The sequence below is a fragment of the Solea senegalensis genome, linkage group LG5 (assembly GCF_019176455.1).
Source record: "Solea senegalensis isolate Sse05_10M linkage group LG5, IFAPA_SoseM_1, whole genome shotgun sequence".
Classification (NCBI taxonomy): Eukaryota; Metazoa; Chordata; class Actinopteri; order Pleuronectiformes; family Soleidae; genus Solea; species Solea senegalensis.
In genome coordinates, this window is record NC_058025.1 from 1,550,025 (window position 1) to 1,568,061 (window position 18,037).

The following is an 18,037-nucleotide window of genomic DNA, read 5'->3' on the forward strand; positions in this document are numbered from 1 at the left end:
CTCCTGAAAATTAAACTTTAAACGAAGCGACTGATGTTACACAACACACAGGAACCCTTCGAATATTCCACACACCATGTGACGTGTTTGTTTTCAAACACTGAAAAACACCATTCTTAAAAACTGATCATATTATTAGGCAATTCCAGGAGAATGATTTTATTTAACTACTGTAATACTAGTTACAGCACAGATGAGTTATTAAAGTTATTAAATCATATTATGTTTTATGACTAATACTATTGAGTTTATTGGCTTAATAATTGGATTAATTTATTGGCTTACTTTTTTAGCTAGCTATATTACCTAACTACCACATTAGATACAGTAACTAGTCAGCTATAGCTTGCTAGATAACTAGCTAGCTATATGTTGTACCTAACTACTGCATTAGATAGTTACTAGCTATCTATCTACATAACTAATTTAACTCTTGCGTTTGGCTCCTTTTTGCCTCTGTTCATTGGGGAAACGTTGACAGTTGAACATGTAAAAATTTATAGACTGATAGAAAAGTTGGTTGTTGTAAGTGTACTGCCGTGTCATTGACGATGAATGCACCGAGGACAAAGTTTAATCCATGAAAACAGAGCACTATCGATCTAAAAATAGTGTAAGGGGTGTAAGCAGATCTAAACCAAAGGAAACTACAGCTAAACCCTGTACACTGTTAGCACTAAAACAGCGGAACAACAGTGGAATGTGTCCGGCAGCAGATGGAAGGACCTCCAGGGTGAAATGACCCCTGGAGGTGTGACCTCATAGTGGAGTGGACAGTAATGCCACACAAAGTAAGTCCAGGTTAAAAGACTCTCATCCATCAACACGTCAGATCTTCTGTGAGGTTAAAAAGTTCAGTAAACTGTGTCTTTGCTACACGGGGACATTTCAGGACATTTCATTTACAGATTTATTCTACCGATTTGAAAATGGATGATTTTATTTTAAACTATTCTGCAAACTGTTAAATTACTTGTGAGTAAGAATTAAGAAACTCTTCAACTAATCAGGGGCTGCAGAAAACAACCAGTGCAACAACTTAGAGAGGTTCAGTTATGGAGAAGAGCTCCAGTTGATGATGTCACGTAACCAAAACAACACTGTTCACATCCATAGACATAAAGAACCAGCAGCAGATATACCAGACAATATGTCCTGAGGTCCTGGAGTCCTCAGAATCAGGAGGTCTCGCGAAGTCTCCCGTCAAGAGAAACGGTGGTGTCGTAACAATGTTTACTCCCAAACTGTAGGCGAAAGAGCACCCAGTTAATGAAACGTTAATTCAATCTTTACTCTATTTGACAACTTTAAGGACACGATTGTTGCGAGTTAAGCTTCCCTTAAGTTTCCCCTTACGCGCCGTGAAGCTGTAACTATAAAATGCTAGCTTCAGCATCATTACAGACTCTTTTACGTGTCAACGTTCTCTGGAGTAGAATGAGGGAAAGTTCGTCGGAAAGTTGAAGATGTCGTAATGGGTCTGGAATAATGTCCTTGCCGTGTTTCTGTCAGATTCTGTGATTTACAATAAACTCTTGAGGAGCTTTGTGAGCCAAACGTGGCACAAACTGAGTCACGTGACGTCTGGAACTCCATTAGTGATCGGTACAGGAAGTTTTCTCTTATTTCCCTGTGTGTTTTTTTGTTTTTTTTAAACTAATTATTATTTCCCTCATACCTTTGTTCTTTCCTGCAGGCAGACATTCAGCCTCTTGTCACGCCTGACTTGACTGGGAATTCATTTCATTGACTGCAAACTGCTGAGTTTCATCTCACATTACCTGGATATAAAACAGAGCCGTATGTGTTATAAAAAAAAAAGAAGTCCAATGTCGGCGGTGATTACTTTGACGTGTGTTTATACGAGAGGAACAATCTTTTATATAAATGCACACAAACACAAGCCCACAACAGATTTTTGTAATAACATGTATCAGCGTGAATAGGCACTGGTTCTTATCTCCTGTTTTAAGCCGAGCTCCTATAGAAGAGTACGGCACATCCCTCACTGAACCTTAGCTCATATTTAACATCAAACAGGTGCAGATAAGCAGCTATACTGTACATATATATATATGTATGAATATATGTATATGTCAGACCGTCTGGAGGTTCATGGTTTTCCTACAAGACCATAAAACCTACAGTAATGTAGATGATGGTTTAAATATGAAGTGATTTGTGATGCAAAGCGTGACAGGAGCGTAAGCCGCAGGACTCGACCTGACAACAGGGATCCAGAGCTGATACGTAAGTTTGAGATGAAAGTGAATTTGTGTATGCTTGCTTCCTTGGCGCGCTAACGCAGAGTTCACACATTCATCACCATGTCCTGTGGTGAACCGCGGCATCCGAAAGGCAACACAGCCAAAGAAAAGACATGAGAAACACATGCACACGATGGTGGAGATGGTTCTGAAACTTTTTCATTTTGACATTTAACAACAGCGGCGTGAAGAAATGTGCTCTAACAGCAGAATCACGTGATCACTTTCTAAACTTTCTAGCTTCAAATCACCTTTCTTTCCCATCTATCTATCTGTCTGTCTATCTGTCTGTCTGTCTGTCTATATTACTACCGAATTAGATACAGTAAATAGTTAGCTATAACTTGCTAGATAACTAGTTAGCTATACTATTGATCTAACTTGCTAGATAGCTAGCTATATTATGTACCTAACTACTGCATTAGATACAGTTACTAGCTAGCTATTACCTATATAACCTGGTAGATAACTTGCTATACTATTTGCCTACCTTATTAGATAATTAGTTAGCTATATTTCCTAACTACCATATTAAATACAGTAACTCGTTAGTTGTAACTTGCTAGATAAGTAGCTAGCTATTTTGTTTACCTACATTATTAAATATCTATCTATCTGTCTGTCTGTCTGTGTTTACAAGAGGAAGCAGAAGGAGCAGAGAATCTGTTTCAGACAAAGTGTGCGTCTGTATTTTATTTCTGTAAATATGAACATTCTCCAGTGTTGTAACATCATATGGCACAAGAGTCCGTTCACGGCTGTAAAAGCCTAATTGTCCCATTAAATTATAATCTCATTACATTAAACCTGAAGGTCAACCTCTTTGCAGCGTTTATAAATCAGCCGTCAGAACAACATATGGACGTGTTAACACTGAGCATGTGTTAAGTGATTTATTACCGTCAAAGTTTTTGTGCACGAAAATCATAAATCAAGACGAAATATAAGATGAAAGCATTTTTTGTCTTTTATATCCTGGGATTGTTTTCTGTGGTGATCTGTATTATGTTGTACACTGTAATCTGTCTAACTGTATTATGTGGTTAATTGTTGTTCATGTCGTCTTCATTCCTTGCATTTTGTGTAACACTGTAAACGTAGAAAACATCCATCGGATTTAAAAACCTCCTTCACATTTAGCTTTTGTGAAGTTTCTTGTCAGTAATAAAAAGAGTAGCGCTAACATAAAAATTCATGCTGTTCTCAGGGACTTATCCTCACGTTTAATAAATTCTAAAAAAAAAATGGTTATTAACATTTTCTCCAAGCCTCAAAATTGTGTTTTGTTGTGCCCAAAAAAACATGTGTTGTAATGAAAAATAGTCATTCACACCAATTAATCAATCATATAATACATCAAATAAATTGTTGTAGGCTTTAAAAATATTGTGTTGGTGTACACGGTTATCCTTCATCTACTGTTTAGTCAAATTTGACCAATTTTACAATTTTATTGTATTTTTCATTTCAGACCTCATTTGTCTGCAAGAATGATCAAGAAATATGAAATTGTTCATCATGACTTGCTCCCTGTAATTGTGTTATGTCAAAAAATTACCCGGGGCCACATGAGGTTTGAAGTGTGAAGTAAGGAGGGGCGATCAACTTACAAAAAAAACAAAACTTCAACTTTGTGGGTACAAACAACTGTTCAGTTGGGGTGGATGATATTTGCTTAAAATGATATCAAGATTTTCACATTTGCGACGATATTCTATATAATTTCTTAATAAAGTTTATTTTTTTAGCAGGAAACAGCAAATAAAAGAACAAAAAAGAACATTATGAAGCTTTAAATATTAAAAACAAACATTTAAGTGAAATTGATTGAAGGGCCGCGAGTTTGGGACCTCTGACCTATGTGGGTTTTTTGTACTTTTATTAATCCCCTGAGGGAAATTCCTTCTCTGCATTTGACTGACCGTCTACTAGAAACTTTCCTAGAGTTCTGAGCAGTGTGCAGCCACTGAGCAGCGCCCGGGGAGCAATGGGCGTTGGGTGCCTTGCCTAGCTCAGGGGTAATTCTGCACTTTGACCTGTTGGGGACTCGAACTGGCAACCCCTCTGCTCACAAGCCGTTTTTGCCAAGATTTTGTTGGCACATTTTTCACTCCAAAAACGTCAAGGTGACCCTCCTTATCCACCCTTTGATTTGTGGTTGCCATGACACTGGCGGCACACATCAGTTCAGGTAGGGGTCACTGAACTAGCCAAACAGCTATGGTGCTGCCACCTGTTGCCCAAGAGCTGAAGTGCAACATGGACGTCTGTCATTATCATCAATTCTGCCGGTGGGCTATAAATAATACATTTTAAGAGGGAAGTCAGGGGACACATAAAACCCGTCCAAGTGTCCTGTGGGACAGACTTTGTACACGCCCGCATTAGACCATGAATTCCGCAATAAGGACGTTCAAAAAACACACGAGGAAGGTTCATGTTCTTCAGGGGCCAGTTTTTTGTCACACAATTAAGCAGAGAGGAAATTAGGATTTTATATTGTTGTTGTTATTTTGTGGAAACCATTAACACCTTCCGTGTTTATCTGCAGTGAACTGAGCTTTCTCAGCCTCCATAGTTACATGTTCGGAGTTAAAGAAATGTAAAGATACAGATGATAATTGAGAACAACCCCCCCGAGACGAGGCTGCGTCGTTAAAGCCGGAGCGCTCCCCGTCACTGCCGCTCCATTCACACCCAGCATCTCTTTATGGCAGCTTTACACAGTCTGTCTGGGCAGAGGGTTCAGGCCTGTGTCTCTTCCTCTTTTGTCTGCTCTCCTGCGGGACATGAATGGGAGGTTGGGGCCCGGACAAAAGGCAGATCATGGCTCTCTTGGGGGGGACAAATGAGCTTAGTTTGGGTAATGGCAGCCGAAAAGGAAAGGGAGGTCCTGGGGAAGTATTGAAGCTCACCTAGGACCGGAACGGGAGGGCGAGATGAGTTCTCTGGGGATGAACAGCTGACATCCTCCTTCCCACACTGCACATGCTCTGTCACTATAGGACCACAACAGGGTCTGTACTGTCTACAGGAGGAGGAGGGGAGGGGGGGTGTGGTGAAAGGGCGTGAAACACCAGCTGATGGCATGTTTCTCCATGGCAACAGGTCTGATGAGTGCTGTTGTCCTCATAAAGAAGGAGGCCGAACGATGGCATTTTTCACACGTAATAGTCTCCGCTAGACTCGGTACGATTGGGGGTTGCGACATTTAGCCGGTCCCAGTTTGCTTTCACTCTTTCACACTTTAGTGGAACAAAACGAAGCGTTTGAATAGGAAGAAAACTCACTCATCTGATGGTTCATGCAGAACAACTTCTGTTTGCATGAAGCTGCATCAAATCCTGTGGTTTGATGTGAACATACGACACATATACGCTGCAACAATGGACTCAGATTTTCTCCCGGCTGTCGTTCAACACGTGCGTATGTTTTGGTTGTGTTGTACCCACAATGCCCTGTGTTGTAGTCGCATACAGGTTTATATGCTTTAGTTGGGACCAAAGTCCACAAACGCCATTAGTGTCTGTGAAGAATATTCACCTAAACGCTCCGGTGTCAAACCATATGATGATAAACAAACATGTAGAGAAGCTGGTTGAGCTACAGTCTCCCTCTGTGTCTATTAGTGGTACTGCAGCCTCACAGCAGGAACGCTGTTCTTTCTGTTTCTACTTCATCTCCCTCTTGTCCTTTCTCTCCCCCACCTCTCCTTTGTCCCCCATTGTTCCTTTCACCCCAACCTGTCTCGGCAGATGCTGCACATCTTCTTCCTGTTAAAAGGGAGGGTTTTTTTTTCTCCACTGCCCCCTAGAGTTGTGTGAATTGTTGGGTTGCTCTTGATGATGTTGTCTATGTACAGAGCCTTGAGATAATGTATGTTATGATTTGGTACGATACAAAAAAACTGAATTGAATTGAATTGAATTGAATTGATTTGAATCTTTGGGAGGAATTTTAAATATACTTTTTCTGTGTGTTTTTACATCGAGGAAAGATGTTGGTGCAGTTACAGTAAAACTGACTTGTATATTTGTTGGTAGAGTCCTTTACAGTGATTGACACGTATCAGTCAGACCCTTTAAAAAAAATAAAATACAACATCAAGATAAAAACCTTCTTCGTTCAATGGAGATGGATTTGAGATTTTTCTAAATGTCACCATATCACAAATGCCATTTGAATCTCGGCCTTTCACCTTTATTCATCTGTTGCTTCACACACAGACACACACACGTTTGTGCAGCTATTCTTCTCAGGACTCTGCGTGGACAGATTAAACAAAGCCTTATCTCTAACCTTAACATTACCATCCATTTAAATCTTAGTCTTTAACCAGCTCCTCAGAAATGGAAGTTTTGCCTCATTAGGACCAGGTTTTTCTCTCCATGAGGACTACTGGTCCTGACTAGGTCAGTGTTTATGACAGAAAAAAGGTCCTGAAGAGGTAACGAATACAAGAACACAGGCACACACACACTGGTGTTGTCCCTCGAGGTTTTTCAGAGTAAAGATACAGTTGTAAAGTTCACAGACTTCATGAGTAGAATAATGATTATTTATAGACAAACCAGAAGAGAAGAAGAAAATAACATTTAACACTACATTCTGTTACTTATACTGCCACCTTCACTCCAGAAGGAGTTGATCAAATGTTTTGATCAAAGTAACCCTTTTTTAAAAATGTTTCTACTGAGGTTAGATGTGAGATAATATTACTGACCTTGTTTGACAGCCAAGACGAGTTTTCACTATGTTTGTTCTACCGTTTCAGTTCGACTCGTGGATGAAACATAGTAATTTCATCCACGAGTCAAGTGTGTCTGCGATGCGTCTGTGGTGATGCGGCTGTGATGTGGCTGTGATGTGCCTGTGATGTGCCTGTGATGAACCGTCTGTGATGTGCCTGTGATCGTCTGATGATGCTGTGATGCGGCTGTGATGTGCCTGTGATGCGCCTGGATGTGCTGTGATGTGCCTGTGATGCGCTGTGATGCCTGTGATGCGTCCTGATCCGTCTGTGATGTGCCTGTGATGCGTCTCTGATCCGTCTGTGATCCTGTGATGCATGCATCTGTGATGTGCCTGTGATGTGCCTGTGATGTGCCTGTGATGTGCCTGTGACGCGGCTGTGATGTGCCTGTGATGTGCCTGTGATGTGTCTCCACTGATGTGACTGTGAGCTGATAGGTGACGTGTAAAGTGACAGCAGATGAGCGTCTGAATAATGGAGGAATGCTTCATGCTAATGGAATTGATGCTTCACCTCAGGACTGAGCTCTGATTGGCTGCCATTGGTCGCTGCATGTGAAAGAAATTAGGTGTTTTTTTTGGTCCACAATATCTTAATTTGCCATTAAATAAATAAAGAAGTGCAGTGTTTTTGCTGCTCTGTGGGGATCTCTGTGAGAGGAAACTGTGAAGCAATGAATTTTAATGAGACTCATTCTTCTGGAATTACAATGAAAGAGGTGTTTCTGATGGAAACGGAGGCTCGGGGATGTTAACTTTTATGGCTTATCACCGCTGTTTAGATTACACAGCAGCAGAGCTGCAGGCAAACACTGTGTGAGGAGGAAGACGTGTCTTTCTCTTCCTCGACTTACTCTCCTGTCTTGTTTCTACATAACTGCCCTTTAACAGCCTGTGCGGCCTTTGCTTTTGTTGAGCAGTAAAACAAAAGAAAACCTAACAAATACTTTGCACATTTATTTCACAGGATATTTGCAACATGTGGAAGAGGATTCAGGCCACATGTGGAACTTTAATTAATTCTGACTCAAATTCTGACTGTGTATTCTGACCATACATCCACCAGCAGACTGACTGCCAAATAATGAGCTGTTCCATACATCCACCAACAGACTGGCTGTCAAATAATGAGCTATTCTATACATCCATCAATAGACTGCCTGCAAAAACAATGAGCTGTCCCATATATCCAGCAACAGATTGATTGCCAAATAATGAGCTTTTCTCTATCTACCAACAGAATGTCTGCAAAATAATGAGCTATTCTATACATCCAACAACAGATTTACAGCCATATAATGAGCTTATACCATTTTTCGCCCCAATAAAGGATTAGTAGTGAAACTGCAATAAATTCATCAGAGCAAGTCAGACAGTGGACGGTGAAACAAAGCAAGCGCGAGGAGAAGGTTTGTATTTCAAAGCTCAGATTCACCTGACACTGTCTGTCTGTCTGTCTGTCTAAGCTAAATCACCTTTGAGCTCCAGGAGGAAGAATCTCGGTGACGTCCATCACTGCAACACTGCAGCAGCTGTGATGGACAGAGGTGAGAGGTGAGGGCAGCAGGTCAGAGCACAGCAGAAGGTCCACAGGAGACGGCGTGGAGAAGATGGAGTGTGGCCCTGACACGTGGAGCAGCTGTGGAGAGGTCCTCTTTGCTCTCTCCGCTGCCATTATAGTTTCTCAATCAGCTTCAAGGACGGGCCATTAGGCTGCCACTCTGTTCATCGTCATTGTGCTGCTCAGTAAAAACACCAGACTGACGCCTCATGAAAGGTGGTAATTAAGCACTTGTGAGCCTTTAAATTGTAAATCAGAGTGTACCATTCATGCTTTAAAGGGGGGGAGGGTTTAAAGTATGAATTGTAAATATTAAAAAGAAAAAAAAAGTCAACACATCTCTGTAACATATGGAGCCCCGGAAGGGACGTATAGAAAAGATAGAACAAATAATGGTGGACACAAGGCCTCACAGAGGTCAAGAAGGTCATTTGGCTATGGCTGCAGAGGACAGACAGTGGTTCTTTTGGACTGAGGAAGACCACAGCGAAGGTTCATTAGGGAGGACATGAGGACAGTTGGTGTAACAGAGAGAGGACACAAGGGAGAGCACAAGAGGGAGGCAGATGATCTGCTGTGCTGACCCATAAAGGGAGAAGCTTGAAGACTGACTGTCAAATAATGAGCCACTGTACACAGCCATCAACAGACGAATAATGAGCTATCTACTGTATATACACCAATAAACGGATTGCCGAATAATGAGCTGTTCTAAACAAAAAACACACTGCCAAATAGTGAGCTGTTCTATACACCCACGAAGATACTGAACTATTCCATACACCAACAGAGTCACTGCCAAATAGTGAGCTGTTTCATACATCCACCAAAAGACAGTTTTCATTGTTTCCACTTGTTCACGTTTCATTTTTATCCAAAAATATTTCTTCATTATTTGAAATATATATTCTTTTATGTTCTCTGTTAATATTCAGTTTAATAAAAAAAAGACCCTAACAACAGTCCCACTGGTGCGGGTGTGAAGGTCAGCGTGGGACTTCATTGAGTTTCTTCATTGAGTTTCTCGCTTTAAATAACCTTTTCTTTATTTATAATGGTGGCATTGATGAGGGACATCTTTGAAGCTGCTGCTGCTGCTGCTGCTGCTGATGATGCTGCTGCTGATGCTGATGCTGCTGCTGCTGCTGCTGCTGCTGTAATACCTGTTTGTTAGAGATTAGTGCTTTTGGAAACAAGTTTTTTCAGCCCAGTGGCATTTGTGCGATGGCACGGTGTCGAGCCAGAGAATCATTTCCATATAGATGCTGTGACTCGTGCAGCGACAAGACACAAACTGTCCAAACAATCACAGTCTGAATCACACAGTCTGTTTTCCCACATTTAAATCATCACAGACAACAAAATGCTGTTTTAAAAAAATGACCTTTAAAACAAACATTTAATTAAATAAATGTAAACTCATATTTAACATTTCATATTGAGATGTAACTATTTGATTTATGTTTAAGTTAACAAATATTGGTTAAAAACACTTTTTTAAACATAGTTTGAAGATAAATGTGGTCAAATGTTGATGTTATTTTCAGCCATGTCATCATATCGTCATACTTCATATAGAATCGTTGGAAAGAGAGCGCCCGCACAGAAGTCGAGGAAAAGGCAAAGCTCTGCTTTGAAGAAGTGAGAGAGTTCACTTTAAATCTTTAAATCCACAAAGATGGAGCAATACCAACATAGTGCTGATAATAATCGTGCATCCCTGCAGAGCAGAGCTGGAAAAAAAAATCACGTTCATTTACTGAGGAAATGTCGTATAAAAGCGTCTCTTCTCTCTTCTCTCAGCATGATCATGTGTTCAAATAAAGAAAAACAGTTAATGATTCATCATCGTCTCCCGCACAGAGGACGGAGCGACAGAAGCAGGGAAGGAAAGGAATAAAAGAAGGAAAGAAGGATGAAAGGATGGAGACGATTAAGTGTTTATTAATGGTAAAGTGGCTCCAGAGACTCAGTGATCTCCTGAGGTGAAGAGACGCTCCATCCATTTTCACAACCATTCAACCTTCTGAAATAAAGACTCACTCACTCACTCACTCACTCTCTGAGCCTCACAAACATGAATTAAGATTCAGATTTAGCCGTGAGCTCTTTTCTGTCTTTGAATTCTAATTATTTCTAATTTCAGATGGAAACTAAGTGTAAAAGAGGGAAAAAATGCACAACTTCCTATTTTAATAGTTAATTTACTTTTTTTAATGGTAAAAATAAAAAATAGCCCGCAGCAGCAGCAGCAACAGCAGCAGCAACAGCAGCAGCAGCAGAAGAAGCAACAGCAGCAACGGCAGCAACGGCAGCGCTTATTTAAATTCCTGGTTTTCAGTGAATTCAATGAATATGACGCTGGTTTTCGGACCCTTACATGCTTAGTGCTCATAGGGTGCACCCTTGGTAGATTGGTGTGGGGAATAATACACAACTCCTTATATGGACATCCTGGACATCCATATTACTACATAATAGTAGTGACATGAAGCAGCAACAATTGTGCAGAAGTCACAAAATTGGACCATTTTTTTCTTTTCTTTTTGTTCATAAAAATGAGGCCAAGTGAACTTTGAACTGTGACGTTTTTTCCAAATTTCACAAATTCAATACGATGTGTTTAGTACTTTTTGCTGTTTGTGTGTTCAGGGCCGTATGTTTGACACCCGCTTTCTTAACGGGTTCATCGTGAAGGAAATTCGAGTTGTAGTTTATGGGATGAGCTCAGAAAACCGCCGATGTCAGCGCTTCAGCAGTGTTTCAGCAGGTGAGCTAACAGTGTCACTGAAGGTCTCCACTCTCATCCTGTCACGCTTCACCGGAGTGAACGAGTGATTTCACACACTCACTCATACTCGTGATTCAGAAGTGCCTGCTGAAGATTGATGTGCGGTTTGTTTTTGTTGATGCTTTCAATGACACATGAATGAAATGAAGTGGTTATGAGTTTATCAAACATTCATGTCATCAAACATTCATGTTTATGGATTCAAAAAAGGCAGCGGAACAGTCCACAATGAAGTGATGAATAGAGTGGACTAAAGAGAAGAGAAGAGATCTACATATTATACTTTATTAATCCCCTTAGGGAAATTGTTTCTCTGCATTTGACCCATCCTAAAATTAGGAGCAGTGAGGACTTGAACCAGCAACCCTCCAATGACAAGCCAAGTTCCCTTTCCACTTGGCCATGGGCTACCTGAAGCCATCAACAGACTAACTGCCAAATAGTGAGCTGCTCCAGACATCCACCAACACACTGAGTGCCAAATAATGAGCTGTTCTAAACATTCACAAACAAAGTGACTGCCAAATAGTGAGCTGTTCTCAACAAAACCAAACAGGCTGACTGCCAAATAGTGAGTTGCTCTATACGTCAAACTGATTGCTAAACTATTCCATTCCATAGCAAAAGTAGAGGTAATAAATTATAATGATAAAATATTCATTTATATATATATACATATATGTGTGTGTATATATATATATATATATATATATATATATATATATATATATATATACATATACATATATACACATATCCACTGACTCGAGAAAACAGTGAAAACAGTGTAACACAGACAAGTGCTGAACGTGTGTGAGAGTCTGCCGACATCGACGTATACATTCTATAGTAGAACATAGACTCCGCCCTCCACTGAAGGTAAACATGTTAGTTTATTCCTCTCACAGCTCACGGCGCCTGTAGCTGTGGAGTCTGAGCAGCTGTGCTGCACATCTGTGACACACCAGCACTGTGAACACACACACTTGTGTCTCTGCTGCTGCTGAATAAACACTTTTCTCTCCTTCAAGTTCACACTTCAAGATTATTGTTAACGACTCAAAGATGTTTTTAAACTACAGATTTACCATTCACCCGTTCACTCACCTATTCACACACATTCATACATTCATCTACAGTATGTACAGCATACTCAATGTGTTTCTATCCCTCACTGTCTCTCACTGTGTTTCTGTCCCTCACTGTGTTTCTGTCCCTCACTGTGTTTCTATCCCTCACTGTCTCTCTGTGTTTCTGTCCCTCACTGTGTTTCTATCCCTCACTGTCTCTCACTGTGTTTCTGTCTCTCACTGTGTTTCTGTCTCTCACTGTCTCTGTCTCTCACTGTGTTTCTATCTCTGTCCACTGTCTCTCTGTGTCTCTGTCTCTCACTGTGTTTCTATCTCTCACTGTGTTCTATCCCTCACTGTCTCTCACTGTGTCTCTGTCTCTCTGTGTCTGTGTCTCTCACTGTGTCTCTGTCTCTCACTGTGTTTGTCTCTCACTGTGTCTCTGTCAGTCACTGTGTCTCTGTCGCCACTGTGTCTCTGTCCTCACTGTGTCTCTGTCTATCACCGTGTCTCTGTCTCTCACCGTGTCTCTGTCCCTCACTGTTTCTGTCTCTCACTGTGTCTCTGTCCCTCACTGTTTCTGTCTCTCACTGTGTCTCTGTCCCTCACTGTGTTTCTGTCTCTCACTGTGTCTCTGTCTCTCACTGTGTTTCTGTCTCTGTCCCTCTGTGTTTCTGTCCTCACTGTGTTTCTGTCCCCTCACTGTGTTTCTGTCCTCACTGTGTCTCTGTCCCTCACTGTGTTTCTGTCCCTGTCTCTGCTCACTGTGTTTTGTCCCTCACTCACTGTGTTTCTCCTCACTGTCCCTCACTGTGTTTCTGTCCCTCACTGTCTCTCACTGTGTTTCTGTCTCTCACTGTGTTTCTGTCCCTCACTGTGTTTCTGTCTCTCACTGTGTTTCTGTCCCTCACTGTTTTTCTGTCCCTCACTGTCTCTCACTGTGTTTCTGTCTCTCATTCCTCGCGTGTGCTCCTGCGCCTCCGTTTGTGCTGAAAGTTGAAGCCGCAGCTTCAAAATCCCGTCAGCCTATAATTACAGAGAGAGAGAGAGAGCGGCATGCTGGGTAATTGCCGCTAAGAGCCGCAGAGGAAGTGCGTCTCCTTTACGTTTCTGCACTTTATTCAAATGGATCAACTCGAAGCCGCTGAACGAGAGCAGAAGTCACGAGTCGTCAGCGTCGCGAGGGCGATTGTGTCTGAGAAAAAAGTCACACGATAAGAGCTCGATCAATTCTTAATAAACTATACTGCGAGACATGAGAGACTCTGTCGTCATGACAACGGCCAGGGAGAAAAGGATGACAACACAAATGTATTTTTGATGGATGACGGATTGGAATATTTTAAAATAAAAAACTGTTTTGTTTTGTGGGTTTTTTTGGTGGAAACTCGGCGTCGAACACGACCGCAGCTTTGGATCAAACGCCACCGTCAACGACTCCTCAGTTTGATTCCTTCTGCTCGTGTTTGTTTTGTTTGGTTTTGTTTACCGAGAGCTTTTCTTGGAGTTGCGTCGCCATCCCACAAAATGATTGTAATGTTTCCCAGCTGTGAGGAGAGTAGCAGTGTCCTGTGATCTGTGATGAGGAACTCACGGCTCTGCCATGTTTAGTCTACGATCTCTCTCTCTCTCTCTCTCCGGTTTGAGTCGACTCTTCCAGCGTGAACTCACGACACACTCACGAGTGATGGATGTGACACTGTCACGTGAGGTCATTTTCACAATTTACACACACATAATCCACAAACTCTGTCAAATGGATGTATTAACTGTCAAATTATAATTTAAACGAGTGGTCTAACAAACTTCTAACAAAGTGTTTCCAGTGGTGATACAGTATATCATTCAAAATAAAACAAGTACAATTTAGAATTATAAGTACATTTTGGAATTATAAGTAGATTTTGGAACTTTAAGTAGAATTTGGAATTATAAATAGAATTTTGAAATTTAAGTAGAATTTGGAATTATAAATAGAATTTTGAAATTTAAGTAGAATTTGGAATTATAAATAGAATTTAGAAATTGAAGTAGATTTTGGAATTATAAATAGAATTTTGAAATTTAAGTAGAATTTGGAATTATAAATAGAATTTAGAAATTGAAGTAGATTTTGGAATTATAAATAGAATTTTGAAATTTAAGTAAAATTTGGAAATGTAAGTAGATTTTGGAACTTTAAGTAGAATTTGGAATTATAAATAGAATTTTGAAATTTAAGTAGAATTTGGAATTATAAATAGAATTTAGAAATTGAAGTAGATTTTGGAATTATAAATAGAATTTTGAAATTTAAGTAGAATTTGGAATTATAAATAGAATTTAGAAATTGAAGTAGATTTTGGAATTATCAGTAGATTTTGGAATTATCAGTAGATTTTGGAATTATCAGTAGATTTTGGAATTATAAGTACAACAATTCCACGACAGACAGACAGACAGACACACACACACAGAGATGATCAGAGTCCATCGACATTTCCGCTGCTGAATCTAAACTTTGGAATAAAACTGAACCTGTTTCCAGGCTCCACCCCCTTCACCTGGCTCACCCGAGACCAACCAGGAAACAGTCGCCGTCGGTGAGTGAAGAGATGCAGACTGACGACCAGACTCTGTCCTCTGACTGTGTCCTGCTGCAGAAGACAAGTGTCCACACAGTAAAGGTGAGTTTGACAAAAGCCTGCACTGACCATGTGACTGACCATGTGACTATAAGTAGAATTTGGAACTATAAGTAGAACAATTCCATGACAGACACACAGACAGACACACACACACACAGATGATCAGAGTCCATCGACATTTCTGCTGATGAATCAAAACTTTGGAATCAAACACAACCTGTGCTCCAGGCTCCGCCCCCTTCACCTGGCTCACCCGAGACTAACCAGGAAACAGTCAGTCGCCGTCGGTGAGTGAAGCGTGAAGACCAGACTCTGTCCTCTGACTGAGTCCAGCTGCAGAAGACAAACGTCCACACACTGAAGGTGAGTTTAACAAAAACCTGCACTGACCATGTGACTGACCATGTGACTGACCACTCTGCTCTGTTTTCACAGACAAAATGGCCTCCAGATCAGAGGAAGATCTCTGCTGTCCCGTCTGTCAGGAGGTCTTCAGAGATCCTGTCCTTCTGTCCTGTAGCCACAGCTTCTGTAAAGACTGTGTGAAGACATGGTGGAGAGACAGACCAACACCAGACTGTCCTGTTTGTAAGAGAAGGTCTTCAAAGGATGAACCACCCTGTAACCTGGTTTTAAAGAACATGTGTGAGACCTTCTTACAGGAGCGAGGTCAGAGGTCTTCAGAGGTTCTCTGCAGTCAGCACTCTGAGAAACTCAGACTCTTCTGTCTGGACCATCAGCAGCCAGTGTGTCTCGTCTGCAGAGACTCAAAAAACCACATCGGCCACAAGTTCAGACCCATCGATGAAGCTGCACAAGAACACAAGGAGCAACTTCAGGAAACTCTGGAGACCTTCAAGAAGAACTTAAAGAGTCTGGAAGAAGTTCAGGTGAAGTTTGATCAAACAGCAGAACACATTAAAGTCCAGGCCCGACGCACAGAGACACGGATGAAGGAGCAGTTTAAGAAGCTTCATCAGTTTCTACAAGAGGAAGAGGAGACCAGGATGGCTGCACTGAGGGAGGAAGAGCAGCAGAAGAGTCTCATGATGAAGGAGAAGATGGAGGCTCTTCACAGAGAGATAGAAGCTCTATCAGATACAGTCAGAGCCACAGAGGACGAGCTGAGAGCTGAAGACATCGTCTTCCTGCTCAACTACAGAGAGCAGCAGCGCCCCCTGCTGGAGCCTCCACAGCTGCACTCAGGAGCTCTGATAGACGAGGCCAAACACCTGGGCAACCTGGCCTTCAACATCTGGAACAAGATGAAGGACGTGGTCTCCTACAGCCCTGTGGTTCTGGACCCAAACACCGCTCATCCAAAACTCATCGTGTCTGAAGATCTGACCAGTGTGAGACGAGAAGACAGACAGAAGGTTCCTGATAATCCAGAGAGGTTTGATTATTACAACAGTGTCCTGGGCTCTGAGGGTTTGAACTCAGGAACTCACAGCTGGGACGTCCACGTTGGAGACAATAAAGAGTGGACAGTGGGAGTTTTAGAGTCTGGCCTGAGGAAAGGAGAAGACATGCTGTCTGGATTATGGGGGATAGAGTTATCTGAAAATAAATACTATGAATGGTCATCAGGTAAAGGCTCTGTTCTCCAGCTGAATATGAAGATCCAGAAGATCAGAGTGAGTCTGGACTGGGTGAGAAGACGACTGTCCTACTCTGATGCTGATACTAACACGCTCATACACACACACTCACACACTTTCACACACACCATGTTTCCATTCATTAACAATGCTGACGTTATTGATCGTCTCCCAGTGAAGATGTTACCAGTGAAGGTTTGAAGGTTAAAGGGACAGTTCACAGAAGTGAAGCTGTTCAACTTCACGTCTCTTTCACTCTCTTCACTCGTTCTTCTCTCCTTTCAGAGTTTGTGGTTTTTTCACTTGTATAAATATGATTTCACTGACAACTTTTTCTTCAGATTTGAATATTAAGATATTATATTAGTGAAATATTAGGGTCTAATTATAGTTAATCAATACTTATTCTGTACTCCTGTACACTTAGTTAAGGGATGCATGTTTCCCAACAGATTGTGACTGTGTTAACTCTTATTAAGAGTAGCTTTATAAATGTTTTTTTAAGGTCAGGTATGAAGTGGTTTTCTACATGTGACATGTTTGTCTGTGAACATGTAATACAGAGACTGTGATCACTTTGTGTCTCACTGACTTTTTATTGTTTTATTGATGTTAATGTTTGACTGACACACACACACACACACACACACACACTCTGTCCTTCAGCCTCAGACTCTCGGAGCTGCAGAGAATCCGTGTTAAAAGTTGAATCCTTCACGTCACCTTGTAAAAGAGTGAAAGTCGGAGTCTGATCTTGTCTTTGCTAATCCTGCTGAGAGCAGCACATTTACATCAAACACTCACTTTATATAAGAAGCTGCTCACATACTCACTCTGGTTTCTTCTTGTTCTTATTATCATTGTTCTCTGTCCACACTGGGAACTGACGAGTACTTGGATTCAAGTGTGAACGATTACATTTTAGTTTTCAAAGGTGTTTGACCTCAGATTCATTCACTTTTTTAGTCTCATCTCCGTAACACCATGACCTAAACCTTTTAAACTTAGCACAACATCTTGTCTAGGTCTTTGTAATGACTTTTTTTGTCTTGTAAACATGACATCTGTGGAACAAAATGAGTAAATGTGTTTACATTTGGCACTAACCTTCAAATCTATTTATTATTCCAAAATTCTACTTATAATTCCAAATTCTGCTTATTATTCAAAAAATCAACTTATAATTCCAAAATTCTACTTATAATTCCAAATTCTGCTTATTATTCAAAAAATCGACTTATAGTTCCAAATCTACTTATAACTCTAAATTCTCCTTATAGCTCCAAAAATCGACTGATAATTCCAAAATCAGTGGGCAGTAAGTCTGGTGTCAGTGTGGACACTGAGTGTGGACACTGAGTGTGGACA

General features: G+C 41.0%; 2 protein-coding genes across 4 annotated transcripts in view; one reads left to right on the forward strand and one right to left on the reverse strand.

Annotated features, from left to right (window-relative positions):
• Positions 1–18,037, reverse strand: part of tncb (tenascin Cb) — a 96,663-nt gene that overhangs the window by 57,707 nt on the left and 20,919 nt on the right. The gene's annotated exons all lie outside the window — the stretch shown is intronic.
• On the forward strand, positions 14,990–17,264 carry LOC122769272 (E3 ubiquitin-protein ligase TRIM35-like). The gene is made up of 3 exons (XM_044025688.1): positions 14,990–15,107; positions 15,297–15,431; positions 15,504–17,264. Exon 3 carries the CDS (start codon positions 15,509–15,511, stop codon positions 16,868–16,870), a length of 1,362 nt encoding a protein of 453 aa, XP_043881623.1. The 5' UTR covers positions 14,990–15,107; positions 15,297–15,431; positions 15,504–15,508; the 3' UTR covers positions 16,871–17,264.